This window comes from Magallana gigas, chromosome 7, assembly GCF_963853765.1.
Source record: "Magallana gigas chromosome 7, xbMagGiga1.1, whole genome shotgun sequence".
Classification (NCBI taxonomy): Eukaryota; Metazoa; Mollusca; class Bivalvia; order Ostreida; family Ostreidae; genus Magallana; species Magallana gigas.
Window position 1 is genome coordinate 36,394,590 of NC_088859.1, and position 20,170 is coordinate 36,414,759.

The window sequence follows — 20,170 nt, forward strand, 5'->3', positions numbered from 1 at the left end:
CATTTAAAGATCACAGAATTTAATGGAAAAACACACTATTATAATAATGTAAATATATGTATTTAACCACATGCATATTATTAATTGTGCATAACATGCACGTACAACACTGTGTTGTTTATGTTTAAATCATAGCTTACAATGTGGCTGATGATGTATTTGGTAGGTTTTTACGTAAAGAGAAGGAAATAGCCCAGTCCAAGTTGGAGATTGTTCAGACGGAGTGTAACAATGTGAAGCATCGATACGAGAGACAGCAGAAGGAGCTGGAGGAAGTGAGGCGGACCCTGACGGAGCAGCAGGTCAAGGCACAGGTAACCAGTGCTGTAAATACTGTCACTTATAGAAAGGCAGGTCAAGGCACAGGTAACCAGTGCTGTAGATACAGCAGGTCAAGGCACGGGTAACCAGTGCTGTAGATACAGCAGGTCAAGGCACGGGTAACCAGTGCTGTAGATACAGCAGGTCAAGGCACGGGTAACCAGTGCTGTAGATACAGCAGGTCAAGGCACAGGTAACCAGTGCTGTAGATACAGCTGGTCAAGGCACGGGTAACCAGTGCTGTAGATACAGCTGGTCAAGGCACGGGTAACCAGTGCTGTAGATACAGCAGGTCAAGGCAAGGGTAACCAGTGCTGTAGATACAGCTGGTCAAGGCACGGGTAACCAGTGCTGTAGATACAGCAGGTAGAGGCACAGGGAAACAGTGCTGTAGATACAGCAGGTCAAGGCACAGGTAACCAGTGCTGTAGATACAGCAGGTCGAGGCACAGGGAAACAGTGCTGTAGATACAGCAGGTCAAGGCACAGGTAACCAGTGCTGTAGATACAGCAGGTCACGGCAAGGGTAACCAGTGCTGTAGATACAGCTGGTCAAGGCACGGGTAACCAGTGCTGTAGATACAGCAGGTCAAGGCACGGGTAACCAGTGCTGTAGATACAGCTGGTCAAGGCACGGGTAACCAGTGCTCTAGATACTGTCATCCATAGAACAGCCATCTCAGATTCAGTCGTTTGGTATAAATAATAGCAATCTCGAAGGCTACCATCGTAAATACTGTGTAAATTTACTGTTACTGTGAATGACTGTGTCTGAGGTATTAAAACAGATGTACATATACATGCACATTTTCTGTAAATACAAGAAAAAGTAATGCAATGCTAGTACAAAGAGACTACAGTGGTACAGTGTTTTAGGTATGAATCTAAATACCTGCACATGATATGAATTCAGTAATATTCATTTTGAGAATTGTTTGTTCAACAGGCCAATGTACAGACTGCAGCTCAACATGCAGACTTGATGAGGAAAGTGGAGAACCTGAACATTTTGACTGACAGCAACAAGCTGCTGAGAGAGGACAAGAATCGCTTAGAACAGCTTGTCACAGAGCTAGAGGCAAAGGTATGGCAGTACTTCTTAACTCAGCAGTACACATAACTTAGTGGTACACCCAACTCAGCAGTACAAATAACCCAGCAGTACACATAACTCAGCAGTACACATAACTCAGCAGTACACATAACTCAGCAGTACACCTAACTTAGCCGTACACATAACTCAGCAGTTCACATAACTCAGCAGTACACATAACTCAGCTGTACACATAACTCAGCTGTAAGCATACCTCAGCAGTACAACTAACTCAGCAGTACACCTAACTAAGCAGTACAAATAACCCAGCAGTACAAATAACCCAGCAGTACACATAACTCAGCTGTACACCTAACTCAGCAGTAAAAATAACCCAGCAGTACAAATAACCCAGCAGTACACATAACTCAGCTGTAAGCATACCTCAGCAAAACAAATAACTCAGCAGTTCACATAATTCAGCAGTACACTTAACTCAGCAGTACACATAACTCAGCCGTACACATAACTTAGCCGTACGCTTACACATAACTCAGCCGTACACATACCTCAGCTGTAAGCATACCTCAGCAGTACAAACAACCCAGCAGTACACCTAACTCAGCAGTACAAATAACCCAGCAGTACACATACCTCAGCAGTACACATAACTCACAGTACACCTAACCCAGCAGTACACCTAACCGAGCAGTACACATAACTCAGCAGTACACATAACTCAGCGGTACACATAACTCAGCAGTACATATAACTCAGCAGTACACATAACTCAGCAGTACACATAATTCAGCTGTAAGCATACATCAGCAGTACAAATAACCCAGCAGTTCACATAACTCAGCAGTACACATAACTCAGCCGTACACATACACATAACTCAGCAGTACACATAACTCAGCAGTACACATAACTCAGCGGTACACATAACTCAGCAGTACACATAACTCAGCAGTACATATAACTCAGCAATACACATAACTCAGCAGTACACTTAACTCAGCAGTACCCATAACTCAGCTGTAAGCATACATCAGCAGTACACATAATTCAGCAGTACACATAACTCAGCTGTAAGCATACATCAGCAGTACAAATAACTCAGTAGTACACATAACTCAGCTGTAAGCATACATAAGCAGTACAAATAACCCAGCAGTACAAATAACCCAGCAGTACACTTAACTCAGCAGTACACATAACTCAGCTGTAAGCATACATCAGCAGTACACATAACTCAGCTGTAAGCATACATCAGCAGTACAAATAACTCAGCAGTACACATAACTCAGCTGTAAGCATACCTCAGCAGTACAAATAACCCAGCAGTACACTTAACTCAGCAGTACACATAACTCAGCCGTACACATAACTTAGCCGTACGCATACACATAACTCAGCGGTACACATAACTCAGCAGTACACATAACTCAGCAGTACACCTAACTGAGCAGTACACATAACTCAGCTGCAAGCATACCTCAGCTGTAAGCATACATCAGCAGTACACATTACTCAGCAGTACATGTAACTCAGCCGTACACCTAACTCAGCCGTACACCTAACTCAGCTGTACACATAACTCAGCCATACACATAACTCAGCAGTACACATAACTCAGCAGTACACTTAACTCAGCAGTACACATAACTCAGCAGTACACATAACTCAGCCGTTCACATAACTCAGCAGTACACATAACTCAGCCGTACACATAACTCAGCAGTACACATAACTCAGCAGTACACATAACTCAGCTGTACACATAACTCAGCAGTACACATAACTCAGCCATACACATAACTCAGCAGTACACATAACTCAGCAGTACACTTAACTCAGCAGTACACATAACTCAGCAGTACACATAACTCAGCTGTAAGCATACATCAGCAGTACAAATAACCGAGCAGTTCACATAACTAAGCAGTACCCATAACTTAGCCGTACGCATACACATAACTCAGCCATACACATAACTCAGCAGTACACCTAACTGAGCAATACACATAACTCGGCGGTACACATAACTTACTGGTACTCTTAACTAAGCAGGACTTCTATCTTGGCTGCTAGCTTCATCTTCTTGAATATGTAATGTTTTTATATTACATGTAAAAAGTAAAAGTGACCTGGATTTTATTTCTTTTTAGCTCACCTGAGCCAAAGGCTCAAGTGAGCTTTTCTGATCACAATTTGTCCGTTGTCTGTCGTTGTCGTCGTTGTCGTTGTCGTCGTTGTCGTTGTTAACTTTTCACATTTTCATCTTCTTCTCAAGAACCACTGGACAGATTTCAACCAAATTTGGCACAAAGCACCACTAGGTGAAGGGGATTCAAGTTTGTTCAAATGATGTGCCACGTCCTTTTTAAAGGGGAGATAATTGAGAATTATTAAAAATTTGTTGGTATTTTTCAAAAATCTTCTTCTCAAAAACTATTCAGCCGGAAAAGCTTAAACTTGTGTGGAGGCATCCTCAGGTAGTGTAGATTCAAGTTTGTTCAAATCATGGTCCCCGGGGGTAGGGAGGGGCCACAAGAGGGGGATCAAGTTTTACATAGGAATATATAGAGAAAATCTTTAAAAATCTTCTTCTCAAAAACTATCAGGCCAGAAAAGCTCAAATTAAAATGGGAGCATCCTCAGGTAGTGTAGATTCAAATTTGTTCAAATCATGGTTCCTGGGGGTAGGGTGGGGCCACAATTGGGGGATCAAGTTGTATATAGGAATATATGGAGAAAATCTTTAAAAATCTTCTTCTCAAAAACTATTTGGCCAAAAAAGGTCAAATTTAAATGGAAGCATCCTCAGGTAGTGTAGATTCACGTTTCTTCAAATCATAGTCCCCGGGGGTAGGGTGGGGCCACAATTGGGGGATCAAGTTTTACATAGGAATATATAGAGAAAATCTTTAAGAATCTTCTTCTCAAAAACTATTAGGCCAGAAAAGCTCAAATTAAATTGGAAGCATGCTCAGGAAATGTAGATTTAAGTTTGTTTAAATCATGGTCCCCTGGGGTAGGATGGGGCCACAATTGGGGGATCAAGTTTTACATAGGAATATATAGAGAAAATATTTAAAAATCTTCTTCTCAAAAACTACTAGGCCAGGAAAGCTCAACTTTGAGTGGAAGCATCCGCAGGTAGTGTAGATTCAAGTTTGGTTAAATCATGGTCCCCTGGGGTAGGGTGGGGCCACAATAGGGGGATCATGTTTTAAATAGGAATATATAGAGAAAATCTTTAAAAATCCTCTTCTCAAAAACTATTTGGCCAGATAAGCTCAAATTAAAATGGAAGCATCCTCAGGTAGTGTAGATTTAAGTCTGTTCAAATCATGATCCCCGGGGGTAGGGTGGGGCCACAATTGGGGGATCAGGTTTTACATAGGAATATATATAGAGAAAATCTTTAAAAATCTTATTCTCAAAATCTATTAGGCCAGATAAGCTCAAATTAAAATGGAAGCATCCTCAGGTAGTGTAGATTCACGTTTCTTCAAATCATAGTCCCCGGGGGTAGGGTGGGGCCACAATTGGGGGATCAATTTTTACATAAGAGTATATAGAGAAAATCTTTAAAAAAATTTCTTTTAATAACTAGTTGGCCAAGAAATCTCAAATTGGCATGTAACCATCCTCAGATAATGTAGATTCAAGTTTGTTCAAATCATGGTCCCTGGGGGTAGGGCGGGGCCACAATGGGGGATACCTTTTTGTCCCCCGCCGCAACGCGGTGCGGGGACATAGAAATGCCGGGCGTCCGTCCGTGCGTCCGTGTGTCCGTGCGTCCGTGTGTCCGTCCGTCACACTTTTTTGTAAGCGCTCTCATGCCTACAAATTTTGACGGATTTTCATTAAATTTATACCAATAGTTTATACCACTATTACCTTGGTCAAGTTCGAAAATCAGCATTGGTCGATACTTTTTGTTGGAGTTATGGTACTTTGACCACAATAATGACTCTGTTTTATCCAAAAATTGACCTTGTAAGCGCTCTCATGCCTACAAATTTTGACGGATTTTCATTAAATTTATACCAAATGTTTATACCACTATTACCTTGGTCAAGTTCGAAAATCAGCATTGGTCGATACTTTTTGTTGGAGTTATGGTAATGACTCCGTTTTATCCAAAAATTGACCTTGTAAGCGCTCTCATGCCTACAAATTTTGACAGATTTTCATTAAATTTATACCAAATGTTTATACCACTAATACTTTGGACAAGTTCGAAAATCAGCATTGGTCGATGGACTCGATATTAGTATTCTGCTTGACCGGCGGGGGACCCAGGAATTCTATTCTTGTTATATATAGAGAAAATCTTTAAAAGTCTTCTTCTCAAAAGTATTAGGCCAGGAAAGCCCAAATTTGAGTGGAGGCATCCCCAGATCATATAGATTCAAGTTTGTTTAAAAAATAGTCCAGGGGTAGGGTGAGGCCACAATGGGGGATGAAATTTTACTTAGTAATATATAGAGAAATTCTTTCAAAATCTTCTTTTTAAAGACTATTTGGCCAGAAAAGCTTAAACTTGTGTAGAGGCATCCTCGGGTAGTGTAAATTCAAGTTTGCAAAATCACAAGTGGTAGGGCGGGACCGTGATGGCGGTTTGAATTTTTACATAGGAATATATACAGAAAATCTTTAAAAATATTCTGGGAAAGATTTTGGTCCAAAACTCAGTACTTAGTGTGAAAGCACAGGTTATGAGATTAAAGGTAGATTTAAGTTTGATGAAACCATGATTCCCTAGAGAATAGTGGGGCCACGAAATGGGGGGGGGGGGGGGTTTATAGGAATAGAAAAAAATATTAGAGGTACAACAACAAAAGGGGCTTGGTATTTACCAAAAAATAAGAGGTGGATAAAAATTGGCAGATTTTCAAATTTTTTTTAGCAAGATCTACTGTACTCAGTTGTCAAGATATTTTGATACTGTAATGCTAATTTGATCAGAATTAAGGCAATTGTTGCTCAGGTGAGCGATGTGGCCCCTGGGCCTCTTGTTGTTTGTTAAGATTGTATAGAATTAACATACCCTAGTATACATGTTAGAATCCAGAAGTGTTACAAATATCAAATGTTTGTCAATAGAAAAAATCAATGCTTTTCTTTCACCAATTAGGTTTCAACACTAGAGCAAAATATAAATCCCCTACAATCGTCAATAAGAGATTTAACAGCTGAAAAAGAGGCTGTAGTCATTGAGAGGGATTCCCTGAAAAATGAGGTGGACCGGTGGAAGAGTCGGGCCAATCACCTGATAGAGCAGGCCAATAGAACAGATCCCGATGAACAGAAGAAAATCATGTATGTACAAGTGCATGTTGACTCTAAGTCCATAATGGCCTGAGTATGATTTTGAAAAATAGAGAATACTGCATGATGTATCTGGAAATCTATAGAATTACTTTAATTTTTATTTAAGTCAAGAAAGAGATGCTTTGAAAGTGAGAGTGAAAATTTTATTGATTGATTCCATGAAACACAGGTAAGTGCCATTATGTTTTGACAATATTTTGTTCCTATTTTGTTGGCAGTTCATGTTTGTTTTCATTTATTTTTTAATGTAAAGAGTTTTTTCATTTTTTTCATGGTGATATTTATATTCACGTTTGGTTTTCTTTGTTCTGAGTAACAATATTTACTAATAGTGGAAATTGTTTTAAACAGTGAAGAAAAGGCAAAATTGATCAGAGATCTTAAAATAGCCAATGATGAGCAGATGCGAGGAAAGTATGTAATTTCCTGTTATTTTATGTATCTTAAGTAAAAATTTAGTTCACCTGTATTTTAAACTCAGTAAAATGTTGATGATAGAATACATCACTCTCTTCAGATCTAGCATTTCATAGACATGTACATAACTCTGTCAAGAAATGTTGACATGCATTTTTCAACTTTTGTATTAAAAGACTTAATATTACTCTTTTTTTGTGCAGAAAATTATTACAAGATGTGAACAATTCCAGACAAGAACTGAATGGCCAAATCAACAGTCTACAGTGAGCGTCTCTGTTTGTGAACAGGATTACATCATATCTCTACATATCATTCACTTTGAAATTTTTTAGATTTTAATAATCTACATTTATCTTCAAATAAAAAGTATTCTTACCTTTAGAAATGTATATGTACTAAATATAAATATAATGTGCTTTATGATTTGCTGTTTGATTTGCATGCATTCAATATATTTATACATTTATTTCAATTTTCAGGCAGGAACTTGGTCAAGCAAGAAACAATATTACTGTCAAAGAGTAAGTACATGTGTACTTCATTTCATGGATTCATATTAATAAATGAATAAAGACAGAAAGATAAAAACGATAACACTTATTGAAAATTCATGTTTGTTTTTAGGAAGGAAATTTTTCAGTTGAAGAATTCTTTGAGTGAGAAAGAGTAAGTAAAGACCATGTTAATAATAAGAGATGAAACAGTTTTGTTTGTTTGACATTATGTTTTGACTTTATTGTTAAATGCATATATTTTGTTTCTTACTTTCAGAAATGAATTGACTCAAGTCAAAACTAGAGTGTCTGAACTCGAGTAAGTATTACTGAAGGAGCATCTGAACTGCATGCTGACATGAGTGCAGCTGGGCATTAATATGGGAAAAATATAAAAAATGCTAGAAATGTAATTTCTTTGAATTGTTGTTTTTACAAATATACCTATATTGTTTTTAGATCTGTGACTCAGAAGTTGAAGGAAGAGGTGGATGAATTAACCAAAGGAAGCGAGGAGAAAATTAAGACAATTAACCAGGTTTATTTTTTTCCCAATGTTCATATGAAAAGAGTCCAGATTTTATGATATAATGTACCTGTATGTATAAATGCAATTACACAAGAACATGTATCTTCTCAAAGAGTTTAAAGACCTTCTGAGACCTACAATGTACTTGTATATTTGTACTCTTGTATAGTTAAAAAAGATTGGACGAAAATACAAAGAACAAGCAGAAGGCTTTAACAAGCAGTTAGAGGAGCTCAAGGCTAAAAGTGAGACAGAGGTGGCCCCTCAAGAAGGAGCCACACCTGCTCAAGTGGAGGTGGAGCAGCAAGTGGCGACCATCAAAGAGCAGATGATCCAGATAGAGCAGGAGAGGGACAACCTCAAACAAAAGTTGGATGCTCAGAGTGGGGAGTTTGGTGGGACCAAGACCCAGCTCATCCAGATACAACAGGTCAGGGTCATATCTTCTGTTGACATTGTAGGCAACAAAGAATGCCATTATTTAGATTTTGTAGTATGGGTGTTGATCATAAACATATTGGTGTCTTTTCACATAAAGTTGCTTTTTTTTCCCAAAGGAAAATACCCAATTAAAATCGGAGGTGGACCAGCTGAAAAATAAGAATATCGAGCATGAACAGAAACAGACTCAGTCCAAGAATGTTCTGCAAGCTGCGAAGAAAAAACTGAGCTCTCAGAATGAGGAGATCAACAAACTTAACACAGAGAACACAGAACTCAAACAGAAGCTGAGCTCCTCAGAGCAGCCCACTGGAGGTAGGTGAAAGGTCAAGGGCAAAGGGCTGAAAGAAATAACCTGTATTCTAGCTTAAACAAAGGTTTAAATATTTGTAAACAATTTCATTTTTTGGCAATGGTCTATAAAGATTATACACAACATTATTTAAAGGAGTAATGCTAAATGGCTAACTTGGTGCATCATTAATTGTCTCAATGTAAATATACATGTAGAAGATGGAAATGATGCAGACTGAATTACATGTCTGTGTTTTTGAATGGTTTATAATGTTCATGAACTGCTTGGGTACTAACATTCAGTGTATACCTTACAGCTTCAGAGGAGGCCGAGTCAAGAATGGCAGCCATGGAATCATCGTTTGAGAACAGAATCAGTAACTTGACAAAGGAGGTCAATGATAATGCCCAACAAGTGAAGAATTTATTAGAAGAGGTGGCTGAAAAAACCAAACTGGTGGAGCAACTGACAACAGAGAAGGCAGAGTTACAGGAGAAGGTAACTCATAGCTCACAAGACCCTGTTTACTAGACTCATGATAATCAAGGATATGTACAGTTTATTCAATCACATGTACATGTATCTTAGCGGGGCCATATATGATATAGAATGTATTTTAAACATGATACAAAAAATTATAGGATGAATTAATCAGTATACATGTAAATACAGTTTAACTTAGCAGTGCATGAGTAGAAAAGTATGTTTCATATGAAGTGTATTTTCATGATTTCATTTGATGGAGGTTGTAATTTACTCTCCACAGATTATCACCATGCAGAAACAGATAGATGCCCAGCCCAAGCCTGTGGCCCCTCAGCCCCAAACAGCCCGCCAGGCAGCCAATGTCAACGCCGAGAGAGCCCGGCCAGTTGACAGATCAAAGTAAGATCACCATCATCATAAACATAAATGCATCCCTGTTAACATCTTGTCAGTCTGTTGAACAAGATATTGACTTTAATTTATCCAATCATTTATCAAGGAACTTTGTTAATGCAAAAACAACTTCAGAATATGAAAGAAATAAAAAACAAAATGTTAATGTGCACATTTTACTGAAAACATTAAATGTTGTATTGTAAATTAAGCCTTTTACACTTTTGATTAAGATATTGGCCTGTTTATTGGAAATTCTGTCATATGCTATGACTTTCTCTTTTCTGTTAGTGCCCCTGTCACAGAGTCGCCTAAAACTGCCAACATCAGACCTATGTCAACCTCTCCAGCGGCTGTTAGACCCCAGGCCCCGCCCTCCCAGTCACAGATGGCAGGGTCAAGGGTCATCGCCAACATCCGTCCAATGGCCATAGCACCGACCAGCATATCTCCCTTGGCTGTCACCGTGCCCACTCCTACAGCCACTGTCATGCCTACAACAGTCTCTCAGCATGAGAACACTGACACCAGTAAGACTTTTCATTCTACATCACCAGCATTCAGTGTAAAGTTTTATCCCTATTACATTAATGTACATGATCGTTTATATCTACATATTCTGTTGATGTTTTGTTTATAGATGAGGTCACTCAAGCCCAGTTGTCTCCAGTGATGACATCACGACCCACCCAGCAGGTACAGAGAGTCACCCCTCAGGTGGAAGCTACAGCAGGTATGTATTGTACATACCACCGGTACAGGTACTCGGATGTCAAACTCTGCTCATTGTAGTTATAGGAAGTGATGACTTCAGTGGAATTTCTCTTTCAGATTCTTCTACATCCTCTGGTGGATTAATTATCCATGAAGTTCCAAGTATTCAAGGTACATTACATATGTGTAAAAGTCTAATTTTGATGTAATAAGTATGATTCTTGATAAGTTTTTAGATTGACTTTATTCATAATCATTTGAAGCTGTTCTTAGTAAAAAATATTTACAAATGTATTTTAGAACAAACAGTGACACAGTCTGAAGTAGAAGCACCTGCAGCATCTGTTGCTAGTGACAACGTTGACAGCCAATCAACATTAGCAACAGTAGCTCCGACTACTTCCTCTTCCAATGTAACAAGGGAGGTAAATCCTGTGACAACAGTCATGTCAGGAGCCAGAGAAAGCACCACTGTATCTTCAGTAAGGGAGGGACAGTCACTTGGGAAGAGAACTCGTGAAGAGGCTGAGGGGTAAGAAAATATAACCTTAATTTTAAATTAACATTTTGATATAAATTATATGACTACATCCATTTTTTAAAACATTTGTAATAAAAGTTGTAGATGATAATTTGTGTAATTCAATAAGATTATTTATGTTTTAGCCAAGGAGAAGAGGTAGAAGCCAAGAGAAGCAAAGTTTCCACAGCCCAGGTTTGTCTGAAGCAAGAAGCAGATTCCTATTAATTAAATGCTCAAATGTCTTATTGTTAACTTGAATTCTTTTAAACATGATTTCTTTCTTCTTACAGGGTTCACCTATTCCTGCAATAACAGTAACAGATGAACATGCCAACACTCTAACAGTCACAGAGGAACAAACAACCCAGGAGATGGAGAGAGAGAATACAGAGAACCAAGCTCAGATCACAGCAGAGGAGCCAGAGGTAGTCAAACAATTTTTTTATTTAATCACAGGAGTGAGATAATCTATAGTACATGTACTCCAGTTTGTAGGAGTCATATAAATGAACTTTAACCCAGTTAACAAAATTTCAGATTGCAATCAAATTACAGGGCGAAATTAGGGGGGAAAGATTTCATTTTTCAAATGAAAGAAACAAGCATATATACCTTTAAATAAACACATGACACATTCTTTTATTTGCATTGAATTAGAAACTAATTGTTAATGTTTCAGGTCTCAGTAGCCCCATCAGAGTCCACTGATTCAGTAGAAGTGGGAGAGGAATCACAAGCACTGTCTGAATCTCAGGGTCAACAGGTACAGATACATGTATGTCAGTCAGGCAGCACACACAACGTTCAATAGGAGTAAACTTAAGTTTTACAAGATTAACATGAAAATTTGACAGTTGTTGTACATATCTTCATGTGATTGAAATGATTCAGCCATAGAATTTTTAATATTTTTAGAATGTTGACGAGTTACAAGAAGGAGAAGAGGAGGAGGGAGAGGAAGAAGAAGAGGAGGAGGAGGAAGAAGAGGAGGAGGAGGAAGAGGAAGTACAAGCAGAGGAAGATGATGGAGATGATGCAATCATTATTTTGGAGAGTGATGATGAAGAGGAGGTAGCATTACATACATGTACATGTAGATATACAGTGAATGCAGAAAGTTGTGCATGCAGTTTAGTTTTAAGAAAGGATCATATCATATTATGTATTGCAGAAAGAAGAGGAAGAAGAAGATGAAGATGATGTAGATGAAGAAGAGGAGGATGAGGATGAAGAGGAAATGGCAGAAGAGGAAGATTTTGTAAGCTCATATATACTGTTTACAGGAATCTTTTCCCCCTAATTTTCGCCCTTCTACACTTGCAAACAGTTTGGTCCCATCATGAATTCACCCAGACACAGTTGTGGTTATGGATGAATACAATTAAACATTGAAATTTGCCCGTATTAAATGCGCCCATCGACTATGAGGGCAAAATGGGCGAAAATAAAATGGGGGCGATTATTTCTCTGTATACAATATTTAAATGTGTATTAGAAAAAAAGTAGAAAATTTATGACTTTGTAGCTTTAGTCAAAAGAGTGAATTTAGGTTTCGCAATCAAGCATTTGTAATTTCTTTTGATAATTTACAATTTTGAAAGAATGAAGATGAAGAAATGGAGGGAGACTACACAGAATCTCAACTGGAGGAAATCCAGGCCCAGACCCAGACAGAGGATGATGATGATGATGATGATGTCATACAATTGGATGGTGAGCTGTTGTTTGTGAAAACTGATATGATTTTTTTACATCCATGTTGAAATTTGATATCTCAATAACCATTGATATGTCAATGTGATTTAAAACTCCAGTCTAATATTCTTTATCTAATAAGTATTATTACCTCTCTGTTATTTTAGATGACTCCAACGACCGACCAATGGAATCGCAAGTTGAGGTACCGGCGACTCAGCCCCCTCCCTCCTCCACCCCATCAGTCCTGTTTGGCCAGAGAGTCCCATTCTCTGTAGAGAGACAAACCTCTTTGAACAGACAATTGGCACCTTTTATTCTTGGTGTAAGTTTTTATTCACACTGCATACACTTTATTATTAATTTTGTTACATATCTTTGCAGGCAAGAATGAAAAAATTTACAGTGTATAATTCATGCATGTATTTCCTGTTTTTGTTAAAGTGAAATTCCCATTTTTTTCATACATATTTATGCTCTCTTAATTGAACTTTAAATACAAAATTGTATCTTACAGTAAATTAATTACATGTATTATATAGTAGGACAATATAAAACTTGAACAGATAAAACCAGTGAACAAGCTATCATGACATGTATTGTTTGTGCAGGGTCAGACTGGAACGTTTGAGGAGGGTGAGGATGGCATTGTCCCCAGCACCCCTACACTGTTTGTCCCTAACCGAGGAGATGGGTACGCCGAGGTGGTCAGGTAAGGACCTAACATAGTGTCCATAGTTATTCTCAAGACTGCCTTATACATGTGTCATTATTTACAATTTACATAGTTTTGTCAGTACAGTGAATCTGATGAAATGCATTGATGATTTACTAGTATAGATGTTTTACTCTCTAGTAGTGAAATATAGATGTAATACATTGGTTTCAGCTCACCAAGAATTTCCAATCAGCGGTTTACATTTGGAGCACTCAGTGAGTCCTCATTAGCCCAGCCAGAACTTGGAGAGCTAGCTTCCCAAGGAGGTAACTGAACTGAAATAGTGTGCTGTTATGTTGACCCATTATTTATCCATATACATTTTTTGTACATTTAGTTTATTTTGAAAAAAAGACACGAAAAAAAGACACTTTTCAGAATTTCATAGTTTGCTGCAATTTTAAAAGTTTTCTGGCATAACTATGTAGCATAAGTTCTGTGAATTAAATTTTTGTGGTCCAAAAATACCAAAAATATATCACAATGAAAAAAAATGGTACTTCATTCATGCATCCTGGCCTGTACATATAAGTTACAACTGAGTGTATTTGTAGCCTTGGGTGGCATGGAGAGTACCAGTATGGACTTGTCCCAGCTAGATGAGGGAACAGGTCGCAGTGTGCCCAGCACCCCTCTCAGGACGACTGCTCCAGTCACCATCAGTGAGGCAGCCATAGCATCGGCCCTCAATCCCCAGACAACCACTGCCAGCTCTGCTGGAGACCCGATAGAACTAACCCCAGCACAGGCGGAGACAGAGGGGGTGGAGGGTCAGGAAGAGGGGGTGATAGAGGAAGGGTAAGTCAATGAAGAAGTAGTTAATAGAGGATGAAGTCAGTAAAGGGGAGTTTAGAGGAAGGCTAAGCCAGTGAAGGATAGAGTAAGGGGTACGTCAATGAAGAGGGGAGTGATGGAGGAAGGGCAAGTCAGTGAAGGAGAGGATATTAGAAGAAAGGTAAGTCAATGAAAGTAGGGATGATAGAGGAAGGGTAAGTTAGTTAAGGGGGTTTGGAGGAAGGGGTAAGTCAATGAAGGAGGGGTTATAGAGGAAAGGTAAGTCATTGAAAGAGGGGGTTAATTTAGAGGAAGGGTAAGTCAATGAAGGAGTGGGTTATTGAGAAAGATCATACTGGTTAGTTAATGAAGGAGGGGGTAATAAAGGAAGGGTTTGTTAATGAAGGATGTACATAAACAACAAGAAAGAAGCTATTTTTAAGGTTGTAAAATCACAGAGTTTTGCAGTCAAGTGAAAATGAAAACTCTAATAATGAGTTCACTAATTCTGCCTTCAGAGGTGAGGAGCAAGAAGATGCTGATTTAACAGAGTTAACTGAGACCTCAGAGCCTGAGGCAGGGTCTTCTCAGGGTAAGTCTATAGGTACATGTACATTGTTAATCTTGTCTAATGAAAATCTGGATGCAATTGATGATTTATTGCTTTCTTCTTTTTTTTTTGGAAAAATTATCAGAGGAAACCACAGAACAAGAAAAAGATAATGCAAGTGCACCAAAGGAAGAGGAAGCTAGCACCTCCCAGGACAAGACAGAGAACACTGGTATAGTACATGTATATAAACCTGATTAGTATCAGTATATAAACCTGATTAGTATCAAATTCCTTTTTGTGTGTGAAATATATACTGTATCAGTGAATCTTTGCTTTAATATCTGTGTGTATTTTAAGCAATTTTCATTTCTTCCTCTTTACATGAACTATACACTGTACCTGCAATTAATTTTGTTGTAAAACTTTGGTCATGAAATAGATTCCATGATGTCACTGCCTATCACTTTTCAGTCAAATCATTTAGAAAGAGAGCACGTAAGATTCTCTTTCCTTTTTGCTATTGATTTTTTTTTTTTTATTTAAGCTTCACTAAGTGGAAGCGTTTTGCTTTCTGTTTTTACACAATCATTGAGTTTCTATTTAAGCCTCTTAATCGAAAACAATTTGTTTCACCAAAGTTTACCTTTTTACGCTTACCCAACCCTAGTTTGAATTAAGTGTTTTTTGTTGATGGGTTTTCGGTTTTCTCTTGCACATCATTACATAGATATTTATGCAAATTAAAATAAATACATGTAAATGAAAAATGTTATTTGGACATGAATTTGAATATTCCTAATTCATTATTTATGCATGCACATGTTCTTCCAGGAAAATATCTTGAAATGTACTTAAAATTTAATGATTGCAGGCACTATATTCAAGCATTCATATAAAATCCCTTATGATATAAGCTCACCATGTTAAGGCAACCAGCTTTGCTATGCAGTTTGCATGTAAGATTTGAATCAGTGCAGGTTTCTTTTATTTTCCTTTATGTATATTACCATAATCTTAGTATGTTTGTTTATTCTTTTATTTTTTTGCATGCAGAGAAGCCCAAGATCCAGCCCATTGTATGGGAGGGGTCCTCTCCCTCTACCACCCAACAGCCACGGCCACGCCCCATCAACACAAGGGGGACCGCACCGAGGGGCCAGCTACAGAATAGGGGCACCCGAGGGGGAACTTTCCAAAGAGCACGAGGTCAAATGCAAAGAGGCAGAGGTGCTAGTAGGGGTGCCAGAGGGGGTGCTTACAGATCCCCAAATATGTATTGATGATCAATGGGCCATATAAGTGACTTGTTCTTGGTCTTAGGAGAATTTTCCTATGATAAATGTTCTTTGATTAGTTGGACAATATAATTGTTAAAGAATTTGGAAGGTCACAAACTGAATTCTCTGTTGTTTTTGTGGATACATTAAAAATAGTGAAAGTTATGGAACTCAAATTCATTGAATCATGCCATACATTGTTAATGACTGCAGTGAAGAATACTGGAAGCTTTTATGGAAAAGAAATGTGTACGGTTTACGAGTAGAGAATTGTTGGAAGTCTGCATACATGAATGTTAGAATATATATATGTGTTCAGTGCAAATGTTGGTGCCTGTATCGTATTTGATGTATACTGAATGGTGTTATTAATAAATTTTAAGTGCTGTATTCTTTAGTTATTTTTTTTTATTGTATTACATGGACTAGTTCTGTATGATATCATTTAGGCCTTAAGCTGTAAAGTTTATACATGGAATATTATTGAGGGCATATTTCATTTATTTTTTAGTTCACAGGAGCAGGTTTGAGGGGGGCTAACAGCATCTAAACCCTTGTTTTTGTCTTTAGATTTAACATGTCATTTTTGACCAACTTCAACCAAACTTGGCATTATATAATAAGTTTGTATGAACCATGAAGGCCTACATAGGAATGTAAATGGGAACATCTTCATAAGAACTACAATGCTGATTAAGAAAAGTATTACATATATATATATTAGGGTAATACATTGTATATCAGTCAGATTGGGCAATATATTTGACAAACTTATCTTGAAACTGATTTTGTAGCGGCTGCTACACTTTTTTGGAAATTTTAGTGCAAGTAGAACGATTTCTCTTTCATTCTTTCTTGTCATGTTATATAGAAAGTACAGCAAAAGAAAATCGCTTTATATTTTTTATTTGTACAACATTTACTTATAGAAGCACTACCAAATATAAATTAACCCATTGCAACACTGTAAAACGAGACTCTATCATCTCTTCTGATAAATATTTCATGACAAGTTCACATTCACACTTTAATTTCCAGCCTTGCCAAGGATGAGAAGCTATAAAGCACACAGCAGTTTGGGAAGATATCAACAAATTTGAATGAGCTTAACTATAATGATGCATAAATCTTGGTAATGCAGTTGTATAACAAGTATGAAAGACGTGTCACATTAATTATACAAATAAGTGCAACCAGAAGAAAGTGAATATCAGGACAAACACAGAGGAATTGACTCGATCAACTTTATATCTTCAATTCTTTTATCCCATAATCAGTTTAAAACATAATATATTATAACACTATAAAAACTTTGATCCATTATTCCATGATCACATATGACATTTGTTTTTCAAAATACTGATATCGTAAAACGCTTGACACAGTTTGATAGTGAAATGCACTCTTTTCCCTAGGTTTTGGAGAAAATTATGCCAAGATGTGTGACCTCTCCCTCTGAATTCCAGTAAGGGTTAAATTCCTCTCTAGTGCAGTCTGTGGGCGAATCTGAAGTTTTTTACGAACATCCATACATTTATTGTCCAAATTAAGAGAATTAATTTTCTGAGCAAGATCATCATTTATTCTGTGAAGATTCTGTTCCAAACCATCAAGGGCATGCCTAAGGAAAAAAAATAATTGGTTACATATTTTTAAGATATAACCTGTGCATGTTTATCAGCAAGACAAAATAATTGAATTTTATTTTATAATGCTAGTAAAAGACTGTGAACTGAATGGTTTGAAAATGAGCAGCTTGCGTAGACTGTTTACTTAATTACAAAGATGACATACTTGGCCTGTTTTAGTTTCTCCTCCAGAGCTCTCTTTGTGGCCTCCAACTGTTTGACTTCATCTGTAAGTCCATACTGAGGAGCATCCCGACAGAGTTCAACGTTTGGCCTGTAGGTGCGATTCTCCAGGCGGGTTTGAGCAAGCTTCATTGGTGCAATCTTGGCTCTGATTTTCTCCTCAATACCTCTGATGTCATTTTCTAACTCGGCAATTTCTTCCTCAGTCTGCAAGAGCATTTTTGAAAATTCATCATTCTAATTTTCTTTACTCCATTGAAACTGATTGTATTGAACTTGATTGCTTTCACTTACGTTTTTCTTCTGCCATTCCAGCTCACCCTTGGCTCTCTCAAACTCATGGATTCTCTTTCTGTAGGCGTACTCGGTGGCGATTCTCTGGGCCTCTAGGTCGTTGTCACACTGCTGCAGGGTGTGGTGGATGGCCTCCCTCAAACAGGTGGAAGCTTTCATCTCAGCCTCGGCCCTCTCCTTGTTGTACCGACTGAAGTCCTCCCACTGTTGAGGGGTGGTGCTTCTGTTACAAAAATGAATGTTCATAGTCTACATTTGTCTGTAAAGTTGTCATCAGTGAACTGGAACATTTATTCAATATACACTGTACCAGGAAACTACTGTTCATAAAAAGTGAACTTTGTATATACCTGTAGTAGAACCCTGTTACATTAATCTGGTCTCCAATAATCTGGATGCTTAACTTACTTAACTGATACTTAACTTTTCTAATCTTTGTACTGTGTTTAAATCATCATAACTTATTGAGTGTTTCAAATTTCATTGTTATAACAAGCTACCAATTCTAAATGTTCATAAATTTTAAAGAGAAATGTTATTGGTAGCTAGGACTATTGTCCCAAAATTTTCATTAACCTTGATGAATTACTATGATATAATTACTAAATACCTAAAAAAATGATACCATAAAGAAACCACATCATCAATTTAGGAGATTTCCTCCATGAATTTCTTGGTTTCTGTAGACTTACCCCTTTGGTACCCGCAGGGAGTCTGGTTTGAAGCTGATGCCGGGTGACCTGTCGGAGAGATTGTACTGATCTACATCTATTCCCAGGGCAATGTTCTTGTCCTGGAGGTCAGCCTGGAGTTGCTGTCTGGCTTCTTGCAGAAGACACAGCTGTTCAAAAGAATCTCCAACTTTCTGCTGAAGAGCTTTTTTGATTCCCTCAATGACCTCTACTTCCTGTTAACAAAATGTTTTAAATTATTTATCAGTTTTGGTTTTAACATAAAAGTTTTAGAAGAAATGTTTTACAATGCATCTTGAATTTTAATGTAATATTTATTAAGCTTGCCTTGTGCAGCTGATTTTCAGCCTCATCCTGCACCACATCAATGCCCTGGCGTCCCTCTCTCAGAGTCAGACACTCAATGGCTACATCCATAGGAAGATTCTTGGCCTCCAGGGCCTGTTCTGTGAGTTCCTTGGCATCAGATAAATCTGCAATCTCCTTGTCAATGTCAGCCAAGGTCTTCTCCAGGATTTCTTTCCATTGCCTGATGTTGTCTACTCTGTCTGCCAGGCGGACATTGTTAGAGTGTTGATCCCATTTTGTCTGGTTGTCAGTCTCGTTTCTGAGAAACCGACTTTCCTGACGGACTTGATGGGAAGCATCTCTTTGCCTTTCAGCATTTGTGGAGATGGTGTAGTTGTTGGTAAACCAGTCAGGGGGCTGGTATCTTGTGTTTGGACGTAAAGCAGTTGCCATTTTTTTTTCTATGGATGAATAAAAAAAGGGATAATAAGTTATTATTAGTTTTTAGAAAAGCTAAAAGAGAAGTAATTATATGAATTAATGATAATTTCATCGCAATAATATAATGTATATTGAAATATCTTTAATTGATTATCTTCATCATAAATAATTCATAGTCAACACGTTGTGTATTGATATGTCCATCGTCCAATATTGCTTTAAATATTAAAGGTTTTATTATACAAGTGCGATACAATATATGTAATAAATATGTCATAGGTTTCTACGAATGTCGAAGTGTTGTTCATCTTATTATACACTTCCATGCAATTTATTGCTTATGTTACTTGTAAAAATGGCTAAGTAAACATCTGATAAAACATATGACAAAAAACTTTGAATGTACATATTATGCACTAAATTATAAAAAGAGCAACAATTTACATTCTTCCACGCCGTAACAAACACTATCATTAAATGATAAAGTTTTAAATTTACCTTTTTCCTCGCCTAAGTTAAGAATGTCCCTATGTTGACTAGGCCACTAAATATTTCCCTAGTCCTTCGGATGGTTGCTATCTAAACACCGACCGATACCAAACGTAAGCCCTAATGCGATTGGTGAATTGCAC

The 20,170-nt window shown here is 37.7% G+C and overlaps 2 protein-coding genes across 7 annotated transcripts in view; one reads left to right on the forward strand and one right to left on the reverse strand.

Moving 5' to 3' along the window:
- Nucleotides 1-16,402, forward strand: part of LOC105325437 (nucleoprotein TPR) — a 30,980-nt gene extending 14,578 nt beyond the window's left edge. The window contains exons 32-63 of one of the 6 annotated variants that reach the window (XM_020065988.3): nt 167-314; nt 1,268-1,405; nt 6,504-6,688; nt 6,807-6,869; nt 7,052-7,114; nt 7,321-7,383; nt 7,600-7,641; nt 7,745-7,786; nt 7,892-7,933; nt 8,074-8,152; nt 8,313-8,573; nt 8,701-8,899; nt 9,196-9,377; nt 9,646-9,764; nt 10,050-10,288; nt 10,399-10,491; nt 10,590-10,643; nt 10,773-11,004; nt 11,139-11,187; nt 11,286-11,420; nt 11,675-11,770; nt 11,911-12,066; nt 12,167-12,253; nt 12,597-12,708; nt 12,858-13,015; nt 13,302-13,402; nt 13,580-13,674; nt 13,963-14,206; nt 14,701-14,774; nt 14,878-14,964; nt 15,207-15,230; nt 15,789-16,402. In XM_020065988.3, coding sequence (XP_019921547.3) covers nt 167-314; nt 1,268-1,405; nt 6,504-6,688; nt 6,807-6,869; nt 7,052-7,114; nt 7,321-7,383; nt 7,600-7,641; nt 7,745-7,786; nt 7,892-7,933; nt 8,074-8,152; nt 8,313-8,573; nt 8,701-8,899; nt 9,196-9,377; nt 9,646-9,764; nt 10,050-10,288; nt 10,399-10,491; nt 10,590-10,643; nt 10,773-11,004; nt 11,139-11,187; nt 11,286-11,420; nt 11,675-11,770; nt 11,911-12,066; nt 12,167-12,253; nt 12,597-12,708; nt 12,858-13,015; nt 13,302-13,402; nt 13,580-13,674; nt 13,963-14,206; nt 14,701-14,774; nt 14,878-14,964; nt 15,207-15,230; nt 15,789-16,015 — 3,889 coding nt within the window. In that variant the 3' untranslated portion in view covers nt 16,016-16,402. The remainder of the gene's footprint in view (nt 1-166; nt 315-1,267; nt 1,406-6,503; nt 6,689-6,806; nt 6,870-7,051; nt 7,115-7,320; nt 7,384-7,599; nt 7,642-7,744; nt 7,787-7,891; nt 7,934-8,073; nt 8,153-8,312; nt 8,574-8,700; nt 8,900-9,195; nt 9,378-9,645; nt 9,765-10,049; nt 10,289-10,398; nt 10,492-10,589; nt 10,644-10,772; nt 11,005-11,138; nt 11,188-11,285; nt 11,421-11,674; nt 11,771-11,910; nt 12,067-12,166; nt 12,254-12,596; nt 12,709-12,857; nt 13,016-13,301; nt 13,403-13,579; nt 13,675-13,962; nt 14,207-14,700; nt 14,775-14,877; nt 14,965-15,206; nt 15,231-15,788) is intronic. The other 5 variants (XM_066066072.1, XR_002199292.3, XM_020065989.3 and 2 more) reach the window with 5 other exon arrangements.
- A 500-nt stretch (nt 16,403-16,902) lies between these two features.
- LOC105325415 (tektin-2) lies at nt 16,903-20,170 on the reverse strand. The gene is made up of 6 exons (XM_020066003.3): nt 20,037-20,170; nt 19,137-19,558; nt 18,810-19,024; nt 18,118-18,340; nt 17,807-18,030; nt 16,903-17,633 (listed from the first exon to the last, which is right to left on the reverse strand). The coding sequence occupies exons 2-6, from the start codon at nt 19,548-19,550 to the stop codon at nt 17,441-17,443; spliced, it is 1,269 nt and encodes a 422-aa protein (XP_019921562.1). The 5' UTR covers nt 19,551-19,558; nt 20,037-20,170; the 3' UTR covers nt 16,903-17,440.

Bases quoted from the DNA above. Each gene is read 5' to 3' on its own strand.
- LOC105325415 (XM_020066003.3), bottom strand. From the start codon at position 19,550: ATGGCAACTGCTTTACGTCCAAACACAAGATACCAGCCCCCTGACTGG. The intron at 19,025-19,136 runs GCAAGCTTAATA...TTTTGTTAACAG, and splicing joins CTGAAAATCAGCTGCACAAG to GAAGTAGAGGTCATTGAGGG. The intron at 17,634-17,806 runs GTATGTCATCTT...TTTTTTCCTTAG, and splicing joins GAGAAACTAAAACAGGCCAA to GCATGCCCTTGATGGTTTGG.